The 27,599-nt window shown below is 35.0% G+C and overlaps 1 protein-coding gene across 1 annotated transcript in view; it reads left to right on the forward strand.

Annotated features, from left to right (window-relative positions):
• The window catches only part of dia (diaphanous related formin 1), a 67,234-nt gene that overhangs the window by 11,348 nt on the left and 28,287 nt on the right, over window positions 1-27,599 (forward strand). Inside the window, exons 3-14 of the mRNA XM_090118510.1 lie at window positions 8,517-8,690; window positions 9,541-9,642; window positions 10,788-10,984; window positions 11,838-12,003; window positions 13,192-13,332; window positions 14,080-14,188; window positions 14,825-14,936; window positions 20,349-20,477; window positions 21,116-21,246; window positions 21,855-22,036; window positions 22,591-22,645; window positions 23,257-23,295. Of these exons, the coding sequence (XP_089974636.1) occupies window positions 8,517-8,690; window positions 9,541-9,642; window positions 10,788-10,984; window positions 11,838-12,003; window positions 13,192-13,332; window positions 14,080-14,188; window positions 14,825-14,936; window positions 20,349-20,477; window positions 21,116-21,246; window positions 21,855-22,036; window positions 22,591-22,645; window positions 23,257-23,295 (1,537 nt within the window). The remainder of the gene's footprint in view (window positions 1-8,516; window positions 8,691-9,540; window positions 9,643-10,787; window positions 10,985-11,837; window positions 12,004-13,191; window positions 13,333-14,079; window positions 14,189-14,824; window positions 14,937-20,348; window positions 20,478-21,115; window positions 21,247-21,854; window positions 22,037-22,590; window positions 22,646-23,256; window positions 23,296-27,599) is intronic.

Consider the following 27,599-nt stretch of genomic DNA (forward strand, 5'->3'; position numbering starts at 1 on the left):
AGGGAGTCCAAAATGTTATCGATAAACATAATAAGTCACGTCTGAATATTTGAATAAACAGCTTATAACACAAAAATAATATTTATTTAACCTCATCTCCTACTCTAAAAACTTAAGACCACATTTATAGCAACTATCAACAAAGAAAATCAACCTTTTGAGATACAAAAATACATATAAAATTGCAGCAAGTTACAGCACTATTCTCTATCAGTTACGCCCCATTGGCATGTATACATGCCAATGGCGCGGGCAACCATCCTTTTTTTTATAATCTCTCGCTTCTGATTAGGGATGTGTAGCTGTATATTATTATAACTTATCGAGTTTATTTATTAAGTTTATATGAACTATAGGTATTATTGTGGAGTGTTTATTTGTAAATATCAAAACAACTATTACCTTTAAATAAAGGGAATTGCATTAAAACTACATATTTATTTTCCAATCATTTAGTTTAATACTTGAGTTATTACAAATACTAATTATATGTAGTAGTATACAGGGTGTCCCACTGTTGGTATACTAAGCTCAAAGGAGGTTATAGTTTTGCATACGCTGAGTACGTAAAAAATAATTAAAAAAATCCAGACGCATTTTTTTTTCAAATAGATGAATTCTTAAAACTCTATGTGTACACCCATAACAAGCGAGCCGCCCAACTTTGCCACCAGCACGTGAGCTATCGTTTAAGATTATGTTTTCATAGATAAAATGCTCATATTAGAGAAGCGGTATATGCCGGCTGCGTGAAGCTAGAGAAGAAAACATGGATTTTCAGGAAAAATTTAGCAAAAAATTTTGGACGTAATTTTTTTTTAAAGTATTTTTTACGTGATCAGTGTATGCAAAACTACAAGTTCCTTCGCGCTTAGTATACCAATAGTGGGACACCCTGTATAGGTACCTATTTAGGTCAATTACCATATTTTGATATGACATAGCGACAATTTGTATCATAAGAATATTCTAATAAAGGCACTGATTAGACTTATTAGGTAATAAATTTTGAAAACTTCTAAAATGCGCAATAGTTCTTCTGTACTATAAACTCTTCACTTGCCATTTTTGCGATTATAATATTGGTAGATACCTACTCGATATAATATTTTTACAACTTTCCGCACTTAACAACACGGCACGCGCTTACGACGTCACCAGTCCGACATCTATTCATGTCAATGGCGCAGAAGGGATTGCATATCGATACTGTGCTAGGGATGCGCATGATTGGCGAAAAGGAAAATATTCAAATCAACAATATCCACAATATAGACAATATGGTATTAACTATTATCACAGAATACATAATAGTAGCTAAACGCTACAGAACGGACACTCTCCGCCTCCCGCCAAAATTAAACTTACCTCACCCCCGCGCGATCAGACATAAAATGGGCCATATTTTTCTGCAAGGACGATACTCAACGAAGATTGACAACATTAATCAAATTGACTTAAAGTAATTTTATTATTTTGGATTTGTGATTATCGTTTTTCGTAGAAAATGGTTAGATATTGTGCTGTTTACGGATGTATTTCATCAGAAAAACGCGAATTTTTTTTTACGCTAGTCACAAATGTGCCAACCATAAAGCGTTAACACACACATTTGCAGTCTCTAAAGTGTGACTGTCAAAACGATCATTTTGTATGGAGTGTCCGGGGTGTGGTATTATACCAAAGAATGTAGTATTTACCTTTTTTCTCAGTGACTAAGCTTATATATTTTTTTTGTAGTTATTACAAAAATTAAGCGAATTAGAGTAATTTCGCTGAAATTTTAATGAAGTTACTTGAATATTACACTACATCACTAGTAGGCACGTATACATGTCATTGGCGCGAGAGAACATGCTTTTTTAGCCATTAATTAAGTTATTTTTTGTCATCAAATATTTGAATAACTACTTGGCAATTTTGTTTACTGTGTACAATTATGTAATAACTGGGGATTCAGTTCATAAACTGTATAAATAAAACACGTAAAAGTAAAGGTTTAATATGTTTATTTTGTATTTATCTATGATCTGTTTCTTGGCATGTATAGGTGTCGTTGGCGCACAGGGCACGATTGCGCATGACATCTATAGATGTCATTGGCGTTCAAAAGGTTAAAGATATATTATGTTATAGAGAGTTATTACTTATTAATTATTATCCTTATCTATATCTATCTATAAAAATATATGCGTGTGAGTAACACGTACAAACTCATGAAATTATTGTATCGTCACCGATCCTTGATAAGTGTACAAAGTTTGTATCATCTGTCCGTTTAAAGTGGGTCAAAATCGAGTCTAAAGGAGTCGGTTACATACAAACATACAGGGGAAGCTAATAAAAGCGTGTTAGAAAGAAAGAAAGAATTAAGAAAGAAAGAAAAAACGTTTATATAATGGCATGTTAAAAGGCACTGCTTCTTTACTTGGCAACCGACTTGGCTTGGCTCCACTTTTCGGCTTCATTTTATTTTATTTTACTCTTTCATTTATTATACTTGTATTGTTTTGTTTCATGTTGTGTTGTTTTAATTTTAATTAAGTATTGTATTCTGTGTCAATTGTGTTTGTTATTATTGTGGAGTCAAATAAATGATCTTTCTTCTTTCTTCTTCTTCTTCTTCTTCTTCTTCTTCTTCAACCCTTGGGTGCTTTTCCACCAATAATGTGCGAGGATGTGTAGCGAGGAATGTGTTTGTAAATAACCAATCATATCGCTTCATTTAGTTTGAAGTTTGAAGCGTTACCAGTGGTAACTTACCACACCCCGGACACTCCATACAAAAATATCGTTTTGACAGTCACACTGTAGAGACTGCAAATGTGTGTGTAACGCTTTAGGGTGACTAGCGTAAAGAAATTCGCGTTTTTTTAGGGTTCCGTAGCCAAAATGGCAAAAACGGAACCCTTATAGTTTCGTCATGTCCGTCTGTCCGTCTGTCCGTCTGTCCGTCTGTCACAGCCGATTTACTCGGAAACTATAAGTACTACAGTGATGAAATTTGATGGGAATATGTGTTGTATGAACCGCTACAAAAATATGACACTAAATAGTAAAAAAAAGAATTGGGGGTGGGGCCCCCCATACATGTAACTGAGGGATGAAATTTTTTTTTTCGATGTACATACCCGTGTGGGGTATCAATGGAAAGGTCTTTTAAAATGATATAAAGTTTTCTAAAAAACATTTTTCTTAAAGTGAACGGTTTTTGAGATATCAGCTCTCAAAGTCGTAAAAAGTATGTCCCCCCCCCTCTATTTTTATAACTACGGGGTATAAAATTCTAAAAAAAATAGAGGTGATGCATGCTAATTAACTCTTTCAACGATTTTTGGTTTGATCAAAGTATCTCTTATAGTTTTTGAGATAGGTTGATTTAACTGTAATTTATTATATTTGCTGCTACGGAACCCTTTGTGCGCGAGCCCGACTCGCACTTGGCCGGTTTTATTTATTGATGAAATACATCCGTAAACAGCACAATATCTAACCATTTTCTACGAAAAACGATAATCACAAATCCAAAATAATAAAATTACATTAAGTCAATTTGATTAATGTTGCCAATCTTCGTTGCGTATCGTCCTTACGAAAAAATGCGGGCCATCTATAGCGTGATCGAGCGGGGTGAGGTAAGTGTTTAATTTTGGCGGGAGGCGGAGAATGTCCGTTCTGTAGCGTTTAGCTACTATTATGTATTCTGTGGCGATACTATTGATAGTTTTAGTGGAAAAGCACCCTTAAACGTGGGAAGTGAAGAAGATAATTATTATAGTGTTAGCACAGGTGTTAGTGCCAAAAATCAGTACATTTCGCGATATAAACTCGAGTGCACGTGGTAGTGCGAAATACTGTGATTTTTAAAGTGAATAAATAATAATAGTGTGGAGATTGTAATATAAATATTGTTAGGAGTGGTTTTTAATTTATAAAAGATAAAGTCTATACACTAGTTCCGGCTTCGCACGGGATAGAAAATTTATTAAAAATAGTTTAGCCGAATTTTAAATACTTACCTACTATACGGGAGTTATAAAATAGTTTTTTTGACAGTTTAAGAATTGTATATTTTTGTTGAATTGTGTATAAAATAAGAAATTTTATAAAAGTGAAGGTTTTTATACAACCTTTATTCTATTTTAATTCAGTATGCGTAATAACTATAAGAATACAATAATAATTGTGTACCTTTGGTGTACATTTATTTTATCTCTTCTCCCGCGGCTTCGCCCGCATTTCGAAAGAAAAACCCGCATAGTTCCCGTTCCCGTGGGATTTCTGGGATAAAACCTATCCTATGTGTTAATCCAAATTACCCTCTATATGTGTGCTAAATTTCATTGTAATCGGTTCAGTAGTATTTGCGTGAAAGAGTAACAAACACACACATACACATCCTCACAAACTTTCGCATTTATAATATTAGTAGGATACTAGGATACATTATTTGATAAAATATGGTTTAAATTATAACTAAAGAGTTTAAAATTCCTCATTTAGGTATTATCAGTGTTATTTTATAATTTATAGTATCATCAAAGATCAATCTAGACATGATGTGATTATTTTTGATGGATGAGTGATTAATTTTCTTAAAGTGTTGGATGACGTAATTATATAAAAATTATAATAAAATGGATACAATAAAAGTGGTTGGTGATTATGTGCGTGAGAGATCGCCGTTTTCGGTGAGTTTTTAATAAAATTAGAAGGAAATATAAATGTTATTTGAAATTTATTTAAACGAATTTAATAAAACATTGCTACTGTGATGCGTATAGAAATACAAACACAGACTGAGAAAAAAAGCTGACATTGTACCTAGTGTGTAAAATTAAAAAAATTTGGAAAATCCAAAAGTGCACGCCTCATAATTTTTTTTTAACCTTTTGACCGCCAGAGCAAAAACGCATCGCCGTGCCCTCCACGCCAAGCCACAAATTCAATGAGATAACCTTGAAAATAGTAGGGAGTCCAAAATGTTATCGATAAACATAATAATTCACGTCTGAATATTTGAATAAACAGCTTATAACACAAAAATAATATTTATTTAACCTCATCTCCTACTGTAAAACTTAAGACCACATTTATAGCAACTATCTACAAAAAAAATCAACCTTTTGAGATACAAAAATACATATAAAATGGGGCGGGCAACCATCCTTTTTTTTATAATCTCTCGCTTCTGATTAGGGATGTGTAGCTGTATATTATTATAACTTATCGAGTTTATTTATTAAGTTTATATGAACTATAGGTATTATTGTGGAGTGTTTAGTTATTTGTAAATATCAAAACAACTATTACCTTTAAATAAAGGGAATTGCATTAAAACTACATATTTATTTTCCAATCATTTAGTTTAATACTTGAGTTATTACAAATACTAATTATATGTAGGTACCTATTTAGGTCAATTACCATATTTTGATATGACATAGCGACAATTTGTATCATAAGAATATTCTAATAAAGGCACTGATTAGACTTATTAGGTAATAAATTTTGAAAACTGCTCGCTCACTCGCCCGCTGCTCGATAAAATATTTTTACAACTTTCCGCACTTAACAACACGGCACGCGCTTACGACGTCACCAGTCCGACATCTATTCATGTCAATGGCGCAGAAGGGATTGCATATCGATACTGTGCTAGGGATGCGCATGATTGGCGAAAAGGAAAATATTCAAATCAACAATATCCACAATATAGACAATATGGTATTATACCAAAGAATGTAGTATTTATCTTTTTTCTCAGTGACTAAGCTTATATATTTTTTTTGTAGTTATTACAAAAATTAAGCGAATTAGAGTAATTTCGCTGAAATTTTAATGAAGTTACTTGAATATTACACTACATCACTAGTAGGCACGTATACATGTCATTGGCGCGAGAGAACATGCTTTTTTAGCCATTAATTAAGTTATTTTTTGTCATCAAATATTTGAATAACTACTTGGCAATTTTGTTTACTGTGTACAATTATGTAATAACTGGGGATTCAGTTCATAAACTGTATAAATGAAACACGTAAAAGTAAAGGTTTAATATGTTTATTTTGTATTTATCTATGATACGTTTCTTGGCATGTATAGGTGTCGTTGGCGCACAGGGCACGATTGCGCATGACATCTATAGATGTCATTGGCGTTCTAAAGGTTAATAAATATTTTTTAATTATTATTTTTGTTTATTTAATAACAATTAAACCACATCGAATCAGACCCTGAAAAATGAAAGGGTTCTATTCCTGAGCATACTCAAGCGTAAGAGAAAAAAAAAGACTCGATTAGTAAAGTATTTCGGTCGCTATCGTGTTAACAAGAAAATCCTCCGCACATACAGACACACGGACGTCCAAGACAGAACTTTTTTAAACTGTTTTTTAACTAGTTTAAATAACAAAAATGACATCAAAAATATCATGAATGTTAAAAATAGTGTTTTTTCTTAATATGTGTGTGTATGTATTATCTTACAAGTGCAATGTATGATACATAAAGACATTTTAAGTTTGAAAAATCAGATGTTTTGCGCGAAGTGACAGTAGTACCCACCTCAACGCTTCGCTTATGAGGCGTGCAATATCAAATTCTTCCTTATTTATCGTTGTAATATTATTCTTTCTTCCTTACGTACAAGGTACTTTTTCGTAATATTATATACGTAAGTGTGTTTGTTTGTTTGTGTGTCTATCACGTCTGAACGGAGCGATTTTATGGTATCATTTTTGTGTTTGTGGATAATTAATTACCTAGAGCGATAGCAGCTAGTATAGCTATATACACACACCGGCACAATTAGCGGAACAGAAACCGATGTGCGAGAACATCGTCTGGGATTTGAACGAATGGCAGCAGGTTCTCTTTACTGATGAGTGCAGAGTTCTTTTAAAACAGATCGATGGGAGACAGCGAATATGGAGACGCAAAGGAGAACGCCACATACAGTCTAATTTTGAACACACAGTGGCTTATGGTGGCGGCTCGATTATGGTTTGGGGAGGGATATGTTTGGGAGCTCGCACGGAGTTAGTGATAGTCACAGGAGGGACCATGACAGCAGATAGATACATCAGAGACATTTTAGAAGAACATGTTGTACCATTTGCCCCATTTATTGGTGACGACTGTATTCTAATGCAGATAATGCTCGTACTCGTAGAGCACAATCGGTACAGGCATATCTGAGCCACGTAGGTATACCGGTGATGCAGTGGCCAGCAAATTCCCCCAATATGAATCCAATAGAGCATGTCTGAGACTTGCTAAAAAGAAGGGTTAAATCCAGAATGCCACCCCCCAACAATCTGAATGAACTTGAAAACGCATTACTTGAGAAGTGGGAGCGGTTGCCTCAAGAAATCATCGATAACATAATCTGTAGCATGCCCAGACGAATGAAAACCGTAATCAGACCAAGAGGGGGAAACACTCGTTATTAATTTTACTTTAATTTTATTGTTAAATCATTTAATGCTTACTTTTTTTATTTTTTGTGATGGTTCATAATTATCCAAAAATTTCACTTATTTCAAATTTCTTTATTTTTTCAATAAAAAATAACAAAGACTTTTCAAAGTCGTTGTTAAAAGATGTTAATCAATTTGTTAGTTTGTGCCTAATTACATTTTCGTAAAAAATATGCGTTATTATCTCATAGTCTCACTTTTTTTTCTGTTCCGCTAATTGTGCCGGTGTGTATATTATTACGTACAGAGGCCAGTTTAAATTTTAATTTATACTTACGTACCTATGTGTATAAGTATAGATATGCATTCAATAAATCAGAACGTGACGTCATCCATTGAATTGTCCTTAATAGGACGGTAATGGATAAAGTACAATGCAGTGACGAGACGGTGACGGTGTCGAATTTGCATTGTGTAGAAATTTCCTACATAATACATATTACATTCTGTTACTAAATGCAAGGGGAGTGGTTAAAATTACCACATTATTAGTTAAAAAATATTACACCATTTTTTTGGCAATTAGGTAGCCATATCATTGGATCTTTTGCAATTGCTATGTTCATTTGATAATAACAAGATTATAAGTATAACTAAAACAAATTGAGCGGTAAATACAGCTTACAAATATTAGTATTGACGATACATAGTTAAATGATAAGTGGTCACTATAAAATAAATTAGAGAGAGACCCCTCGGCATTAAAAATCTCATAAAAGTTCATCAGTTATGATATACCTACTAGCTTTCCGCCCGCGGCTTCGCCCGCGCAGTCAAAGAAAAACCCGCATAGTTCCCATCCCCGTGGGATTTCCGGGATTGCGTCATTTTCCCGGGATAAAAAGTAGCCTATGTCCTTTCTCGGGTATCAAAATATCTCCATACCAAATTTCATGAAAATTGGTACAGTAGTTTAGGCGTGATTGAGTAACAGACAGACAGACAGAGCTACTTTCGCATTTATAATATTAGTATGGATTTAAATATTTAATATTCTACAATTTTTTTACAATAACGTGTTTTACCCGTCTCCAGCTGGACACGTGGTTCGGCCGTCCGAAGAAAGCGCCCGGCGGGCCGGAGCGCGGGTACGACACGGTGCCGCGCGCGGAGCCCCGGCCCGACGACGAGGAGCCCGCCGCGGAGTATACGAGCAAGATAGACGCGTTGGATGATGACCAGCTTGAGAGGCGGTTCGAGGAGATGCTGGTAAGAGAAGAGATCTCGAATTTCGCAAAATCTGCCCAGTTCGTAGTTAGCTGAGCGGATGTTGCGAACTTTGAACTGCGAAATTTCAAATGTCGAACTTCGAACTTCGAAATTTCAAATGTCGAAATTCGAATTCGAAATTTCGAGTTCAATAGTTGCTGGATACATGGTTGGGACTGCCCAAGAAGGTATGATAAGTAAGTTGGCATTAACTATAAGACAGTGCGCGCACGAGCAACTTTGTCTCGGCAACTTTTTTGTCTCCGTAACTATTTTGTCTCTCCCACCCATGGGCTAGTATGAAAGTGCGTGCACGTAGCGACGCAACTCCCCATACAAATTGATGGGAGAGACAAAATAGTTGCGGAGACAAAGTTGCTCGTGCGCGCTGGCTCTTAGATGCTGTGATAATAAGATGCTTATATTGCTACATTTATGTCAAATAGCGATATTGTTTGCTAATAAATATTACGCTTACATACGTTTCAAGTACTTCAAGATAGCATACACATTGGTACTTGTATTTACGATTTATTAATCAGTTGAAGGCATCATCTGATTTCGTTCACACACAGGCTTTCTATGAAACCTGTCCTTAACGTAAAATTTGCAGGTCCCACCTTTGCAAATGTTTATGGGTTGATCTCTATAACATTTAAAATAGTATATGTGAATATACAAATTCAAATAAGTATGTAGGAGGGGAAATTTTCTATTTTTTTTCTCGAACTACCTCTTATTATCTTATTAACAACTCGTAATTATGTAACTCAAACGAACCCCTACTATATCAAATAATAATTAAAGAAAAAAAAATATAATTATAATTTTGTGATGTATATTTTTTCAGACGGACATGAATATAGGGGAAAAGAAAAAAGAACCCCTAAGAAAATACTCGAGGGATCAAAAGAAGAAGATGTTGGTTGCGTACAAATTCGTTAATACCCAGGTATTTATTATGAAATTTTTGTTTAAATTCAAGACTCATTAGTTATCTTAATATACATATATAAATTTCGTGTCACAATGTTTGTCCTCAATGGACTCCTAAACCACTTAACCGATTATAATAAAATTCGCACACCATGTGCAGTTCGATCCAACTAGAGAGCTAGGATAGTTCAAACATGTAGGTACCACGGGCGAAGCCGCGGCGGACCGCTAGTGATGATTATAAATTTAAGTTAAATGAAGTCATCATTTTTTATATTAATAAGAGATTAATAAAAAAAAAATTGTTATCCATGCAAACTATGTTCATGTTGTATGAAACACTAGCTGCTCCGCGCGGTTTCACCCCCGTGGCTCCACTCCTGTTGGTCGTAGCGTGATGATATATAGCCTATAGCCTTCCTCGATAAATGAGCTATCTAACACCGAAAGAATTTTTCCAATCGGACCAGTAGTTCCCGAGATTAGCGCGTTCAAAGAAACAATCAAACAAACTCTTCAACTTTATAATATTAGTACAGATTATTTTTTATAAGAAGATAAATAAATAAATATTATAGGACATTATTACACAAATCGACCTAGTCCCACAGTAAGCTCAATTAAGGCTTGTGTTGTGGGTACTAGGCGACGATAAATATAATATTATAAATACATATATAGATAATAACACCCAGACCCAAGAACAAATAATTGAGATCATCACACAAATATTTGCCCTGACCGGGGATTGAACCCGGGACCGTCGGCTCAGTAGGCACTACTTTACCACTGCGCCAACCGCGTCGTCAAAGATCACATACAGAACCATCCAAACCCAAAATAAAAACAAATGTATGAAAAAGCATTTAAATCGAAAAACATAATAGTTAATACCTATTCTTAAATATCATACAAATAAAAGCATACAGAAGATTATTTCAAACATACAAAATTTTAATAAACACTAGCGGTCCGCCCCGGCTTCGCCCGTGGTACATATTTACGTTTTCTCTACATAAAAACCATCCTCGTACTTCAAGGAATATAATAAAAAAAGAATTATCGAAATCGGTTCAGCCGTTCTCGAGTTATGCGCTTACCAACACATTTTGCGATTCATTTTTATATAAGAAGATTAATATTTTCTTGTTATAATTCCAGGAAGGCCGTTCAAAATTCGAGAAGCCCTCCGACTACGTATCATATTTAAACCAACCAGAGCTATCCGTGGGTAAACTACACGGTTGTTTGGAAAATCTACGGATATCCCTGACTAATAACCCGTTATCGTGGATAGAAGACTTTGGTAGTAAGGGAATAGAGAGCTTGCTGACTACCCTCAATGTTTGTTATACGAAGTGAGTATTTACGCTTTTATTAGCTTCACCTGTATTATCATCATCATCATTATCGTCGTCGTCGTCGTCGTCGTCGTCATCATCATCAGCCTATTCCTGTCCACTGCTGGACTGCTTCACCTGCATGTTTGTAATTTTGTATATTACCAACTTAGGACTCGATTTCGATCTCAAATGGACAGATTTAATTCAAACTTTGTACACTTAACAAGAAACGGTGACAGTAAAATAATTTCATCGAGTTCATATTATTATTAAAGCGTGTTTTCGTTTCGTATTATTAAAGTTCAATTTTTTAAACTATATTTATTTAAATGAATGAGGGTAATTTTAGTTTATAGTAATTCTAGTCTGTTGACTACCCTCAATTTTTGCTATAGCAAAATCTTACTACGTATACGTAAAAAGGTTTTTTCTGTTTGATATGTTAAGTACCCGCATATTGAAGTTTTATAGTTGTTGATGCATTTAAAATATTGTACGTTATAAACCTGATTATTTAACTACATTTTTCCATGCTGCTAGCGGAAGTGGATTCTACCGGTAAGAGAGTATAATAAACTGAAAACTTTATGTCAAATAAGTAAAAATATAGCCTTATCCTCCTATAATTCATATCACTACATAGTATAAAACATAGTCGCTTGCTCTGTCCCTATGTCCCTATGTATGCTTAAATCTTTAAAACTACGCAACGGATTTTGATGCGGTTTTTTAAATAGATAGAGTGATTCAAGAGGAAGGTTTTAGTATATAATTTATTATGTTTTAGACAAAGCGGGCGAAGCCGCGGGCGGAAAGCTAGTTTACCAATATTTTAATGCTTCCCTAATTAAACTACTTAATTTTCTAGTGACTCCCGCTACGACAGAGTACAGTACGAGTGTATAAGATGTCTGTCCGCCATTTTGAATAACACAGTCGGTATTCGAGCCGTGTTCGAGTGTAGAGAGGCTTTACCAGTGTTGGCGCGAAGTTTGGACGCTAGGAAACCGCATTGTGCATTGGAAGCCGCTAAGGTAAGGTTGTAGAATGTTCTAGAAAGTTAAAGAATGTTCTAGAACGTTCTAGAAGCTTTTGGAACGTCGCAACAAGAAATATGTTCGAGCTGTGTTCGAATAAAGAAACTAGGAAACCGAATTGTGCGTTACAAGCGGCTAAGGGGAGTTCTCGAATGTTCTAGGAGGTTCTAGAATGTTCTAGAACGTTCTAGAAGCTTTTGGAACGTCGCAACAAGTAACATGTTCGAGCTGTGTTCGAATGTAGAAACTAGGAAACCTCATTTTGGGTTGAAAGCCGCTAGGATGAGCTCTCGAATGTTCTAGAATGTTCTGGAAGCTTCTGGAATGTTCTAGAATGTTGGAATAAAAAACGCAGTCGGTATTCGAGCCGTGTTCGAGTGTAGAGTAGCTTTACCAGTGTTAGCGCGAAGTTTGGACGCTAGGAAACCGCATTGTGCATTGGAAGCCGCTAAGGTGAGTTCTCGAATGTTCTAGAAGCTTCTAGAAGCTTCTGAAAGGTTGGATTTAGTAACACAGTTGCTATCATTGAGATAATATTACTACGTATGGAGGAGACACCACGAACAAAATCTGTGCGCCATTTTTTTGCTCTAACTAAGTTTTAAAAATTATTATATAGTTAGGTACTTACCGATGAAAGTTATTCCTTTGCACTTTTCCGTATTATTTGTATTATTTGTGCAATATCGTAACACACACGAAGGCATATTTGATGCGTTTCACTTTAAAACCATTAAAAAAAACCGCTCATCATACGCCACATGGCGTATGTTGAGTGGAACATAAGTGATGTAGGCGGTGTCGTCTCCATATTAATATTATCTCAATGGTTGCTATACGAGCTATGTTTGTATGCAGAGGCATTGTTAACTTTTACAAAGTCTTTATAATATTTGAATGGTGAAAATAAAACTTATTTCATCCCTCGGAGAATTGGATTCATTTTTACAGTTTATGATAGCTTGAAGGGCAATAATAAATCAAATATTTCTCCCCACATAATATACTTATGGATTAAACTCAAATTCAAACATTTATTTATTCAATTAAACTTCTTCTAGAAGCACTTTTGAAACGTCATAACATATTTTTATCATTTACCAGTACTATACGAATTGCATTTATTTCTATTGTGTTTAAAACTACAATTTTACGTATTTTCAACCATGTTTTTCTACATTCCAGGTGTTAGCAGCAATATGTCTAATTCCAAACGGTCACGAGAAAGTTCTAGAAGCTATAACAATGGCGGGCGAGTCGAGTCGAAAGCCTCGATTGTTGCCAATAGTCGAAGGACTGCATCCGAAAGCACCGGAGAGTTTGAAGGTAATTATTAGAATGTTCGATCTGGAATGTTCCAGAATGTTCTAGAATGTAGAACGGCCAAGAGAATTTTCTAGGAGCATTGCACCCGTAGGCGCGGTAGAGATTGAATGAAATAGTATTGTGATTTGGAATGTTCGGGAATGTTCTAGAACGTTCTGGAATGTTCTTGAATGTTCTAGAAGCTAAAAAAATGGCGGGCGAGTCGAGTCGAAAGCCTCGGCTATTGCCTATCGTGGAAGGATTGCATCCGAAAGCACCGGAGAGTTTGAAGGTAATATTCTAAATATATGGAATGTTCTAGAATGTTTTGGAACGTTCTAGAATGTTCTAGAATGTAGAACGGCCAAGAGAATTTTCTAGGAGCATTGCATCTGTAAGCGCGGTAGAGATTGAATGTAATAGTATTGTGATTTGGAATGTTCTAGAATGATCTAGAAGGTTCTAGATGCAAACAAGGAGAGGAAAAGTTACCTACTGTACTTACCTTCTTACTCTTCCAAAAACTTCCTATGGAGAAGTTAATGCTTTTGACATAGGAAGGTAACAAATATTGTTTGAAAATGGACCTTAGACCGCCATTTTTTTTAAGAAAAATACTTTAAATCGACTTAATTTCTACAAAATTAGTAAATAAATTAATATATTTATCTTTATTCATTTATTTATTCACATCCTATTGACTAGAAAAACACAATTATATTATTAAGATATGAAACACATAATAAATATTATTTCAATACATTTCAGAACGGTTGCATGCAACTGATGAACGCAATAATCACGGAACCCGAAGAATTAGAGTTCCGTATGCATTTGCGAAGCGAGTTCATGAGAACGGGATTGTATGATCTTATTGGTGAGTTGATTTTATGTTTGTTATGCATTGAGATAATATTACTACGTATGGAGGAGACACCACGAACAAAATCTGTGCGTCATTTTTTTGCTCTTACTAAGTTTTAAAAATTATTATCTAGTTAGGTACTTACAAATGAAAAGTTATGTTAGTCACTTTTCCGTATTATTTGTGCAATATCGTAACACACACGAAGGCATATTTGATGCGTTTCACTTTAAAACAAATAAAAAATGAGCGTGCAGTTAAGCCATATGGCTTATGTTGAGCGGAACATAAGTGATGTAGGCGGTGTCGTCTCCATATGTATATCTCAATGTTGTTATGCAGGAATATTTGATTTTGATCCTTCGAGACTTTTAGTTTTAGTCTAATACAGATTTTTAGTTTTAAGAGGAGGCTCCCTAAATTTTATGTGAATTTGCATTAATATTCTGAATCAGTCACACATACAATCAAAATGGAACTTTAGTATATAATTTATTGGGTCTTTTTCTTTCCATGTATAAGACAGTTACGTAATTGTAACATTTTCGCTTGATTCATTTTTTATTTTGTAAATTGTTAATTTCTGTTTACTATGAAGCATAATGAGAAAAATATAAATATTAATACGTAAAATAAAATATATTTCAGAGGATTTACGAGCGGGTGCGGAAGAAAATGGTCGATCTATACAAATGAATGTATTCGATACACACGCGGCGGCTGACCAAGACGAGTTTCTGGCTAAATTTGATGACGTCAGGTATTATCACTATCACTAATATCACTAGAGGTTTTCTCACTATCACTTTGAGTATCACTATTACTATGAGTATCAGTATCACCATGGACTAATAGAATCTAAAGAGGACTGATGAATGTCATACTAGAGATCGTACCCCGTAATTTCAGCTTATTGCTAGATGGCGCTCTCATTTGAGCTTATTATTTAATTTGCAGTTTTAAAAGCGCCACCTAGTGACCAATTTTAGAACTAAGGAAACAGCAAACTATCGATTTTCAATTATTACATCTAGAGGGCGTTGTTTTAAAAACTCCGGTGTTTTTGAATTATTATTTTAGTTTTTAGGGAGCATCTAAGGAAGTTAGTACTAAATACCTCTATTACGATTTCGACACCCACTACAAACATTCGACATAGTGATCAGAGTAGTGTATATAATATAATTATATTATATATATTCTTTATTTTCTGTTAAAAAAATGTCTATATCTTTTTTCTTCTTAAGTATTCCCTTGTAAACAGTATTATTTATATGACCATAAAATACGGGAAAAGAAAAAAAAATGTGGATGTACAGCGATGATTTGAACCAGCATCTATCGATTTTAAAGTACGAGACTCAGTCAACACAGCTACAGGCACTTATACGTCTTACATTGAAATTTATGCTCTAATTGTTCGAGTATTTCTTTGATAAATACAGTTCATAGCAACGCGGTGGTGGAGCAACCTTTAATAAGATTTCGACACCCACTACAAACATTCAACATAGTGATCAGAGTAGTGTATATTATATATATTCTTTATTTTCTGTTAAAAAAAATGTCTTTTCTTTTTTCTTCTTAAGTATTCTCTTGTAAACAGTATTATTTATATGACCCTTAAAATACGGGAAAAGAAAAAAAATGTGGATGAACAGCGATGATTTGAACCAGCATCTATCGATTTTAAAGTACGAGACTCAGTCAACACAGCTACCGGCACATACGTCTTACATTGAAAGGAGATTGCCCAAGTGACTATGGCACTTGGTATCGCAATCAAACTTATTGTGTCAAGATGAAATATAGCTCAATTTAAAGCTTGATGTTAGTACTTTTAGAAACGATTAAAGTTTTTATGTAAATAAGCCGCAGTTCACGACAATAAAAATAAAACAATAGTTTTATTCAACGCTTCAAAAAAATACTTTATCGAGTTTATACTAACGATGAACGTTAAGTTTTACATTTATTACATAAGTAATATTTTAATTTACAAGACAAATGTGAAAAGTAAATCGTAATAAACATTATAATTCAAAATAAATAACGTCGAACAATGCGTCGAACACATTCATTCAACTATGACATATGACGCAGGACGCTTGCAAGAGAGATAGATATAATGTGTCAAAACAGAAACTTTTACTTTTATTTCTATTTATTCGGTATAATTACGACTTAATAGTTATAAATATGATCATTATAAATACAAATAGGAATTAACAATATCACGAACACGTGACACAACTAGTATTTTACCGATTCCATACGTGGTCATACATGTTTCAAAAGAATAACTTTTACTATTATTTCAATTTATCCGGTATAATTAAGACTTAATATTGATACATATGATCATTATAAATACAAATAGGAATTAACAATATCACGAATACGTGGCACAACTAAAATTTTACCGATACCACCCGTGGTCATTCTCCTTTATGAATTCCTTGTTCGAGTATTTCTTTGATAAATACAGTTCATAGCAACGCGGTGGTGGAGCATCATAGAGTAACTTATATAGGATTGTGGAGCAGAGTACCTTTAATAAGATTTCGACACCCACTACAAACATTCGACATAGTGATCAGAGTAGTGTATATCTTTATAATATAAAAATGAATCCCAAAATGTGTTGGTAAGCGCATAACTTGAGAACGGATTAACCGATTTCGTTAATTCTTTTTTTATAATATTCCTTGAAGTTCGAGGATGGTTCTTATAACTTGAACTTGAAAACGTAAATATGTACCACGGGCGAAGCCGGGGCGGACCGCTAGTAATATATATTATTTAAATTCTTTATTTTCTGTTAAAAAAAATGTCTATATCTTTTTTCTTCTTAATTATTCCCTTGTAAACAGTATTATTTATATGACCATAAAATACGGGAAAGGAAAAAAAAAAGATGTACGGCAATGATTTGAACCAGCATCTATCGGTTTTTAAGTACGAGACTCATCAATACAGCTACGGGCACCTATACATCTTACGTAGAAATTTATGCTCTAATTGTTCGAGTAATTCTTTGACAAAAACAGTTCATAGCAACGTGGTCCATGGTCTTAGATCATTAAGTAATGGATGGAGTACGCTGGCAAATGTTCTAACTAAACTTTCTACTGATTTTGGTGCGGGGAAGGTAACTCACACTATTGAAACACAATCACACATTCACAAAAATAATTTGTGTCACGAAAGTCGTAAAAATTTATGACCTTTTAAGCGACGAGTTTTTAAATTCAACTCTATCCCTAAGTTCATAAAGATTAAATTTGTATTTCATTCCAAGTTGTCTCGTGGGGAGTGCGGTTCAATATCGCGTTCTAAATTCAACTTTATAACTTAGATCATAAAGATTAAATTTGTATTTCTTTAATGCCTCAGCCCCCGGAATCACAGACACAATAGAAAATCTATTGTGTCGTGGCCCGTGGGCCGTGGTCCGATCGGGCCGCTCGGTGGTCAAGGGGCTAAAAGATAGACTCGTAAGGAATGCGGTTCATTATCGGGTTTTAAATTCAACTTTATCTCTTAGTTCATAAAGATTAAATTTGTATATTTTCTTTCCATGATAGTCTCGTGGGGCCACATCAATGATCGAGTAAACGACTCGATTATTTGTCTTGATCATATCGCTAAACGATACATCGACGATTATTAGAAATTGCATTTAATTAGAAATGTACGTTAAAAAAATAAAAAAATATACACAAATGAAAGGTTATTCCATCTTTTTTAATATTCGACATGTTTGAATTGCTTCTGCAAGGCTTGACAGTGTAAAACGGCATTTTTAGCGGAGCACTCGCAGACGTCCTTTCGATGTTTTAGCCTAGGAAAACGCAGAGTGTTTGTAATCGATTACGCAAGTAGTTTTTATGAAAGCATAAGATTTTTCGATTCGAATAATCTTATACCTCGACAAAAGGGGAAACACCTGCGAGTGTTATCGATTACTTAATGATCTAAGTCCATGGTGGTCACGAAGTCACTCTCGAACAGCGATGAACGAAGTGACAAAAATAGGCGGTCCATCCTAAGGAGCGCTGGTGCAGTGAACTCCCATAAATAATTATAATAAAGTTGTGCTCATTCATTTAACAATTAATATGTATATCTTTAATTTTAAATTAAATTTATCGTATACCTAAACTCCAATACGAATATCAAATGCCTAAATACGGAATCCAATAAGAGGTTAAGAGAAATTTTCAGTCCTTCGCGAAACAAAAGATCACGTAAACATAGCGCAATCCATTTTATAGATCATCTTCATACTTGATAGTATTATTTTTTATATTTTTATTGAAATTGATTCCAGAAGATAACTTTAAAAATTCATTTTGTTACTTTTATTAGTGATCCATTGAAATGTTACATTTTTTAGCCCTAACCTTGCATTTTTTAGAGGACGCAATTTTGTTTTTTTTGATGTGTAGGGGGGGTCAGTGTGAAGCTAAAACCAAGTTTGTGGGGTCGCCACCCTTGTCCCACGGCCGCCATCTTGAAAATAGCGGTTGAAATGGTATTTACGATATATCTCTTAAACTATTTAACTGATAAAAAATATCGTTAACATTATTTGTTGCAAATCGAAATATTCCAATTATTTGTAACTAGCGGTCCGCCCCGGCTTCGCCCGTGGTACATATTTACGTTTTCTCTACATAAAAACCATCCTCGTACTTCAAGGAATATAATAAAAAAAGAATTATCGAAATCGGTTCAGCCGTTCTCGAGTTATGCGCTTACCAACACATTTTGCGATTCATTTTTATATATAAAGATTTAAGATATTACTTTGTTCTCATGCTTTGAGTTAAAATTGTACCGTAAAATAGCGTTTTTTGTTAAAAATCTGTAATAGCACCCTTATTGTGGTGCTTTTTTTTTGTAATGAATTTACTACGCTACTGTATTTTCTTTGTTTTAGACTTTAGTTCAATACTTAATTAAACACCCATACAATTTTGTCACGAGTCGCCTCTGGTCAAACTAACCGTTATTAGTGTTACGTTTACTCAAAATACAAAAATGAAGAAAGTATTATTTTACGCTTATTAAATCTTTAAAACTAAAACAAAATGATGTGGAGGTGGATTTCCTCAATCGAAAAAGGAAGAGACTAGTCTACTCGACCGGCCGGCCGTAAAGGCCCCGATTATTGATGGCGAAAAGTTGTATATATGCTCTGTAACGAAAACATTTCGCTTGCGCGATTCAGAGCAAAAAATAACATTTAAATAAAAATATTTTTTTGCGTATTATATTTTACGTATTATATTTTACGTTATAGTTTACGTTTTTTGCGTATTATATTTTACGTCAAGATACTATTTGGCACATTGATTTTTTTTGTAGCGACATCTCTTAGCTTCATTAAACCGACTTAATGCTCTAAGGCGACATCTAGTTCTTAAACGTATAAAAAACCTTATAAAAATGCCAAATGCTACTGTGAGTGACATCTATCGACAAAATTGGGAACTGAGAAACGAGTTACGTTTTTTACTATGGCGATTGTAAGTCTTCTTGAGTGTATTAGTCTATGGTATCACTATGATTATGACAAAAAGTGTATACTTGAACACAAGGTTTTTCATTTTAGTTTTGTATCAACTATTAAGATAGTAATTTAACTTCATTTACATTCATTTATTTCATATTTTTAATTAATTTATCAATTATAATTGACTGACCGGTTGGCTTGGTTGGTAGTGGCCCTGCCTTCCAAGCCAGAGGTCGTGGGTTCGATTCCCGCCCGGGGCAAATATTTGTGTGATGAACATAGATGTTTGCTCTGCGTCTGGGTGTTAATTATCTATATAAGTATTTATTTAAAAATTATATATGTATGTTTATCAGTCATCTGGTTTCCATAACACAAGCGAAAGCATAGTATGGGATCAGATCGTGCCGTGTGTGAAAATTGTCGTGAAATATTTATTGACGTGACAACGTCTTATAATTCGATAGAGCCGGCTGCACGCACGAAAAAACATGACTCATGCGGCGTTACCTCGCTCTGAGGCGTTCCATGTGAAGCTTGAAGTGCGAGCGAGAGCGCGGAACGAGCGACAAAGAAGCACAATCGGACGTTGTCACGTTCAACTATCGTCAGTAAACCGACTTTACAGACAACCAATTTTTTTAATTACAGAGTGGACTTCCAAGATGTGAACGAATGTTTCGAGCTCGTCAAGAATCTGGTTATGGAAACACCGGCTGAACCGTTTTTGCTGTCAATATTACAGCATTTGTTGTTTATTAGAGATGATGAGTTGATTAGGTAAGTTTTTTATTAACAATTAAATATTTTAACAAAGAAAAGACACATTAAAATTATTTATTTTCGCTTCAATTGGTCGGAATAGCACACGCACTTGAGAAATATGTATTACTAGCTGCTCCGCGTGGTTTTACCCGCATTGCTCCGATCCTGTTGGTCTTAGCGTGATGATATAGCCTTCCTCGATAAATGTGCTATCTAACACCGAAAGAATTTTTCAAATCGGACCAGTAGTTCCCGAGATTAGCGCGTTCAAACAAACAAACAAACAAACTCTTAAGCTTTATAATATTAGTATACAGAGTGTAATCGTTGAGTGTGCACAGGCGATTATTTCGTAATTATTGCAGATATCAAAAAACTTTAAACTGATATTGAAAGTACAGAGTAATGAGTAAAATGACAATAAGTAATAAACTTAAAAATAAAACGGCAAATATCCAAAATAATTACATTAAACACTCCCATATGTGTAAGATTTACTCAGAAATTACTATGTGCAACTTTTTCTACTAGGCTATTAATCAAACGACCGAATAAATCTACTTGGCCGAGTAAAATTTTCCCTTTCATAAAAATTAATTTATATTCCCAATTTTCATAAATTAATAATCTATGTAAATAATAATAATTTCCAGGCCAGCATACTACAAACTAATAGAAGAATGCGTGACGCAAATAGTCCTACACAAAAATGGCTACGATCCAGATTTTAGGCTGACACAACGTTTCAATATTGATGTGCAACCGTTGATCGATGGCCTTATTGGTGAGTATAGTCTGTGGATTTATTAACTGTGGAACGAAATGTAGGAAAAAATTGTAAAAAAAGAATATGCCGGCTGAATTGAGGATCTTTTTTCGAAGTCGGTTAAAAAGTTGTTTGTGGATTTTAAAAATATGTAGATGAAAGAAAATTGTGAAAAAAAAATTTTTTTTGAAATTTTTTATTTTTGTAGTCTGTTGGAAAAATTAAAACGTATGAATTATTATAGCGTCATATGAAGCTGTTTTTACGCACAAATTTAAGTTAAACTCGTAAATATATTGTAGACTGTTTAATTTTAATATTATCAATTGTAAAAAATCCTTGTTTTGTATACTAGTGTATACAAAACATGTACATCTTAACTGTGTAATTTTTTGTTACCTTCAAAACATGCACAAACAACATAAAATATTTCATCTACTATATAAAAATAAGTCGGGTTTTCCTTCCTGACGCAATAACTCCAGAACGCACGATTTCCACGGTTTTGCATTCATTGGAAAATTCTTGGGCTCCGTGAGGTTTATAGCAAATAAGTGGTGTCTCTGGTGGCGAAACGGAGTTCGCCCGGTTGGCTAGTTTTTCATAAATTAATATTTTTATTCTAGAAAAATCACGAGTGGAAGAAGAAAAAAAAGTAGAAGAATTAAGATCTAAACTAGAAGCGGCAATAGCAGCAAGACAAGAAGCCGAAGCCAGGGTCACTCACTTGGAGGAAAGGATGAAGAGCATCTCCACACCGAGCGGGCCGGGGGGAGTGTCGCAGGGGAATATAGCCGCTATTGCTAAGGTAAAAGGGTCTATTTTAGGTTGACATTAAATTTCGCCACTTAAGTGTAAAAATGCAGGGGAAAATTGACCCTATTCCTTTGGCAGGAAGGACTAAATTTGCTTGTAGAATGTGTTACGAGTTGTGTTAATGTCAATTTATTATTAAAATTGTATTATTTTGTGACGGAACTGTGTCTACAATTGGTTGGCATTATAAAATTGTATCTCTGCCCCGACTATCCCAGATCGAATATAGCCGCTATACAAATTACCAGAATGACTATATTTGTCTGTCTTGCGGGTTGTGCGACAAGCCGATGATATTAAAGTGTTTTTTTATAAAAAAGAACTTTGATATATAATTTACTAGATTACCGCCCGCGGTTTCGCCCGCTTTGTCTAAAACCTAATAAATTATATACTAAAACCTTCCTATTGAATCACTCGTTCTATTAAAAAAAACCGCATCAAAATCCGTTGCGTAGTTTTAAAGATTTAAGCATACATAGGGACATAGTGACAGAGAAAGCGACTTTGTTTTATACTATGTAGTGATTTTTGTATAATTTTCAGGCGATAGGCAGTCCCGGTGGTCCACCGCCACCGCCACCGCCACCTATGCCTGGAGGTAACAATATTTTAATTTTAATTATAATATGCATTTTTTATGTTAACTATACGAATTATAGGATTTTTTGTGGTATAACATGGATATATTTGTACGATGGTATATAATTATTAATTTTTTTAATATCACTAGAGCATGTGAAACGCACTATGTTAATGTTATTTTGTTTTTTTCCTGGGTAATTGCAATAATAATTGTTTATTATATTCTTTGTGACAATTTTTAATTAATGTTTTGGGTAAATATCTTTTGTATATATAGAATGATGCCTGTGAAAAATTGATATTCGGTATTTGCCTGCCATTGTCATTATCAATTTTGAGAGTTTTGTAAATAATACGGTTTTTTTCTTCTTATTTTTATTACTTCTATTTCTCAACTGCACTCTTCAATTGTATTATTTTTGTCACAGGCATTACTCTATTTCACATGAGTTTTCACCTTTTCTTATAAAAAACTTCGTTACATTTTTCGAAACATTTATCAAAAATGTAACGTTTTCGGGAAATTTCGAAAACTACAAAATACGGTCACTAAACGCAAATAACAGAACACTATCCGTCTCGCTCGCACGCACGCATGTGACTTACAACTCTCTCTTTCTTATTTAGGAGGTCCTCCCCCACCGCCACCACCGCCATTGCCGTCAGGTAAAATTTGTTTATTTTTTCTTGAAAAAGTTTGTTTTTTGTTGTTAAAATAAACTATTTCTTAATTTTCCGGTGTTAGTTTATTAGTATTTAAAAATATTTTATGTAATTTATTTTTTTGTGGTATAAGAATGTCATTTTTCCTAATTGTTCTGGTGTTTGTTCGTTCAAGTAATTTCTTTGTAGTGGTTATTTTAACTTATGACTTACAGATTATTAAAATTGCATCAAGATTAACTCTTCAGTTTAATAGATATAAATTATAGACCAAATATTAACTTCTTTACCACGAATGAATTAGGTGACATAAAATTATACCTTTCCTAGCAAACATCATATAAAATTTTATCAAAATCGCGCTCTATTTCTCTGCAAACTTTCAAACTATATTACACCAGCTGTGCCCCGCGGTTTCACCCGCATTGCTCCGCTCCTGCTGGTCTTAGCGTGATTATATATAGCGTATAGCCTTCCTCGATAAATGGGCTATCTAACACCGAAATATTTTTTTTAATCGGACCAGTAGTTCCTGAGATTAACGCGTTCAAACAAACAAACCCTTCAGCTTTATAATATTAGTATAGATTACATTACTATTATTATTATATTAACGTTTATTTGGGTGCATGAATAAACAATAAAGTATAGCATGTTCTATCTCTGTCACTCACACGCACGTCACTATGTCTATCTCTTTCTGGTGTGTGTTTCTAGGTGGGGCTCCACCACCACCGCCTCCTATGCCAGGTATATATGTTTATTTATATTGATAAACTAGCTTACCGCCCGCGGCTTCGCCCGCTTTCTCTAAAACGATTTGAGATTTAAACTGTCCTATCTCTCAAATTGGATCGAACTGCACATGGTGTGCGAATTTTATTATAATCGGTTAAGTGGTTTAGGAGTCCATTGAGGACAAACATTGTGACACGAGATTTATATATATTGTTATGTATGCAATGTCATAAAATATCATGTATGTGTAGGTAGGCAGAAATCTTTATTAAAAAACAGTTTGCATTGATTTAGCGTGTTTCATTGACGTCCCTTTCATATTTAACATTGGCGACGAGGAATTTTTACCATCACGCGTTTAAACTATTCAGTAACAAAAATGCCTATCGGTCATATAGAACCCTATAATATTAACAGTAACAATTGGGACGCTTATGTTCGTCGTGTGAACCAATTTATAAGTTTAAATAGTATCGACGATTCTTTGAGAGTAGCCATGTTGGTTACCGTGGTCGGCGCCGAGTGTTACGAACTGATGTGTGATTTGTGTTCACCCGATACTCCCGAGTCGAAAGGTTACGACGATTTAATCAAGTTGGTGAAAGATCATCTCGAACCTGATCGCTCAGAAATAGCAGAAAGACACGTGTTCCGACAAAGAATTCAGCGTCAAGGGGAGAGTGTGCGAGAATATTTGCAAGCACTAAAACATCTTGCTAAAACGTGCAACTTTGGTTTATGTTTGGAGAATAATTTACGCGATCAGTTCGTTTCGGGTCTGTGCAATGAAGACATGAGATCAAGAATATTTGCGGAAAAGAGTATTAACTACGAGAGCGGTGGAGTTGGCTTTGGCTTTGGAGGCGGCGGAACGGCATGCGGCGACGGCGTGCGCTCCGGGCGCGCTGGCGGGCCGCTCCGCGCCGCTCGCGGACGACGGCTTGCATCGCATCGCAGGCGCGCGGCCCCGCGCTGGGCCGAGCGGGGCCGCGCGCGCGCTCACCGGGCAGCGGATATGTGCGCGCTGTGGTAAATCGGGTCATGCAGAGGGCAAGTGTCGGTTTAAAAATTATAATTGTGACGTGTGCGGTCAAAGAGGTCATTTAAAAGCAGTGTGTAAAAAAAGTGAATCGATTTTAAACGGTAAGAGTAAATCTCAGTACTTTCTAAATGATTCTTCTTCGGACGAATGTAGTAATTTCTATAATATAGTAGTAAACTCTGACGGCGACGGGCCGTATTATGTTAATTTAAGGGTTAATAATGTTTCATGTAAGTTTGAAATCGATACTGGAAGTAAAATTTCTGTAATTTCAAAAATGTATTATAATGATAATTTTAGTCATATTCCGATTCAAAATAACTCGCTAATTTTAAAGTCGTATACTGGTGGTATTATTATGACGATCGGTTATATTGTAGTAAATGTTTTTTGTGGAAAAATGATGGCCGAAAATGTTAAATTATATATAATTGAAAATGGTGGCCCCCCATTGATGGGCAGAATGTGGATAAAACATTTAAAATTAGGAATTAGCGAGTTATATAACATGTGTGATAGCGAATCCGTTGCAGTTTCTTTACGTAAGGAATTTCCTGAAGTATTTGCAGACGGGTTAGGAACGTTTAAATCAAAATTTAAATTGTATTTAAATGACAATACGCCTATATTTGTTAAATCGCGTCCATTACCTCTTGCGCTTCGTAAACCTGTCGAGCAAGAACTGGAAAAACTGCAACGGATGGGTGTCATTTATAAAGTTGAGAGATCAGACTATGGCACACCGATTGTACCTGTTGTTAAGCCGAACGGTACGATAAGATTGTGTGGTGATTATAAGGTAACTATAAATCCATTGTTAAAGGATTTTCATTACCCACTCCCTCGTATCGAAGATTTGTTTGCTGTATTGGGGGGAGGTGAACAATATACTAAATTAGATTTATCAAATGCATTTCAACAATGTATTTTACATGAGGATTCACAACCGATGACGGCAATCACGACTCACATTGGTACTTTTGTTTATAAGCGTGTTCCATTCGGTATAAAATGTATACCTGAAAATTTTCAAAAAATTATGGAAGAAACATTAAGTGGGTTGCCTTCTACGGCTGTGTTTGCGGATGACATTTGTGTCACTGGTAAGGACAAATTAACACATTTAAAAAATTTAAGGGCGGTCCTACAAAGATTGCAAGAAAACGGGTTAAGAATAAATTTTTCTAAATGTCGATTTTTTCAAGACAGTGTAACTTATTTAGGATATAAAATAAATAAATTCGGTCTGCATACGGATAAGACGAAAATAGATGCAATTGTGGGAGCGCCCCGTCCTACTAATATAACGCAACTTAAAAGTTTTATGGGTCTAGTGAACTTTTATTCTAAATTTTGTATAAACATGAGCGATATACTTAAGCCACTGTATGATTTATTAAAAAAGAATGTTACATGGGAATGGACGGATATGTGTGATAGGGCATTTGCAAAAATTAAAAAGGTGCTGAGTAGTTCTCCTGTGCTCGCGCATTACGATCCTAAGCGTGCGTTGATCCTTTCAGTGGATAGCAGCGCGTACGGGGTGGGCGCGGTGTTGACGCAGCGCGACGCGGCCGGCGCGGAGCGGCTGCTGTGCGCGGCGAGTCGTACGTTAAATTCGGCAGAGACTAATTATTCACAATTAGATAAAGAAGCTTTGGCGATCGTTTTTGGGGTCACGAAGCATCACCAATATTTGTACGGGAGGAAATTCACTCTGCGAAGCGATCACCGTCCCTTAAGCTATATTTTTGGAAAGAATAAAGGAATTCCGATGACCGCGGCTAGTCGTTTGCAACGTTACGCCGTAAAGCTGGCAGCCTATGATTTCGATATAGAATTTGTGTCATCAAAAAAATAATTGTTTTGCTGATACTCTTTCGCGTCTTCCTCTTAAATTTATAGATTGCAATTTAAGAAGTGAAGAATGTAGTTATCTTAATTTTGCACAAGATAATTTTCCGATTAATTTTAAAGATATTAAAATTGAGACGGCTAAAGATTCTTTGTTAAGCAAGATTTATGGGTTTATACTATACGGTTGGCCACCTAAAAGCGAATTAAATAAAATAGAATTATGTTATTCTAATCGTAAAGAAAGTCTGCATATAGACCAAGGCTGCATCGTTTGGGGTTATAGAATTATCGTTCCTAGGTCTTTAAGGGAAATCGTTTTAAAAGAAATTCATGAGGGACATCCGGGTATAATAAAAATGAAACAGATTGCTCGTAATTATGTGTGGTGGGATAACATAGATAGTGATATAGAATGCATGGCCCGTGAGTGTGCCGCGTGCCGCGAGACGCGGGCGGCGCCGCGTGCTGCGCCCGTGCACTCGTGGCCCTGGCCGAGCGAACCATGGTCGCGAGTACATATTGATTTTTTGGGTCCCTTTAATCATGATTACTATTTAATTTTGATTGACGCTCATTCAAAGTGGATAGAGGTAGAAAAGGTAAGCTCGACGTCCGCACGTTTAGTGATTAATTGTTTAAGACAATGGTTTGCACGTTTCGGGTTACCTAA

Source organism: Colias eurytheme, chromosome 30 (assembly GCF_061535395.1).
Source record: "Colias eurytheme isolate Ceu_HAF_F1 chromosome 30, ilColEury1 Martin Lab GWU primary, whole genome shotgun sequence".
Classification (NCBI taxonomy): domain Eukaryota; kingdom Metazoa; phylum Arthropoda; class Insecta; order Lepidoptera; family Pieridae; genus Colias; species Colias eurytheme.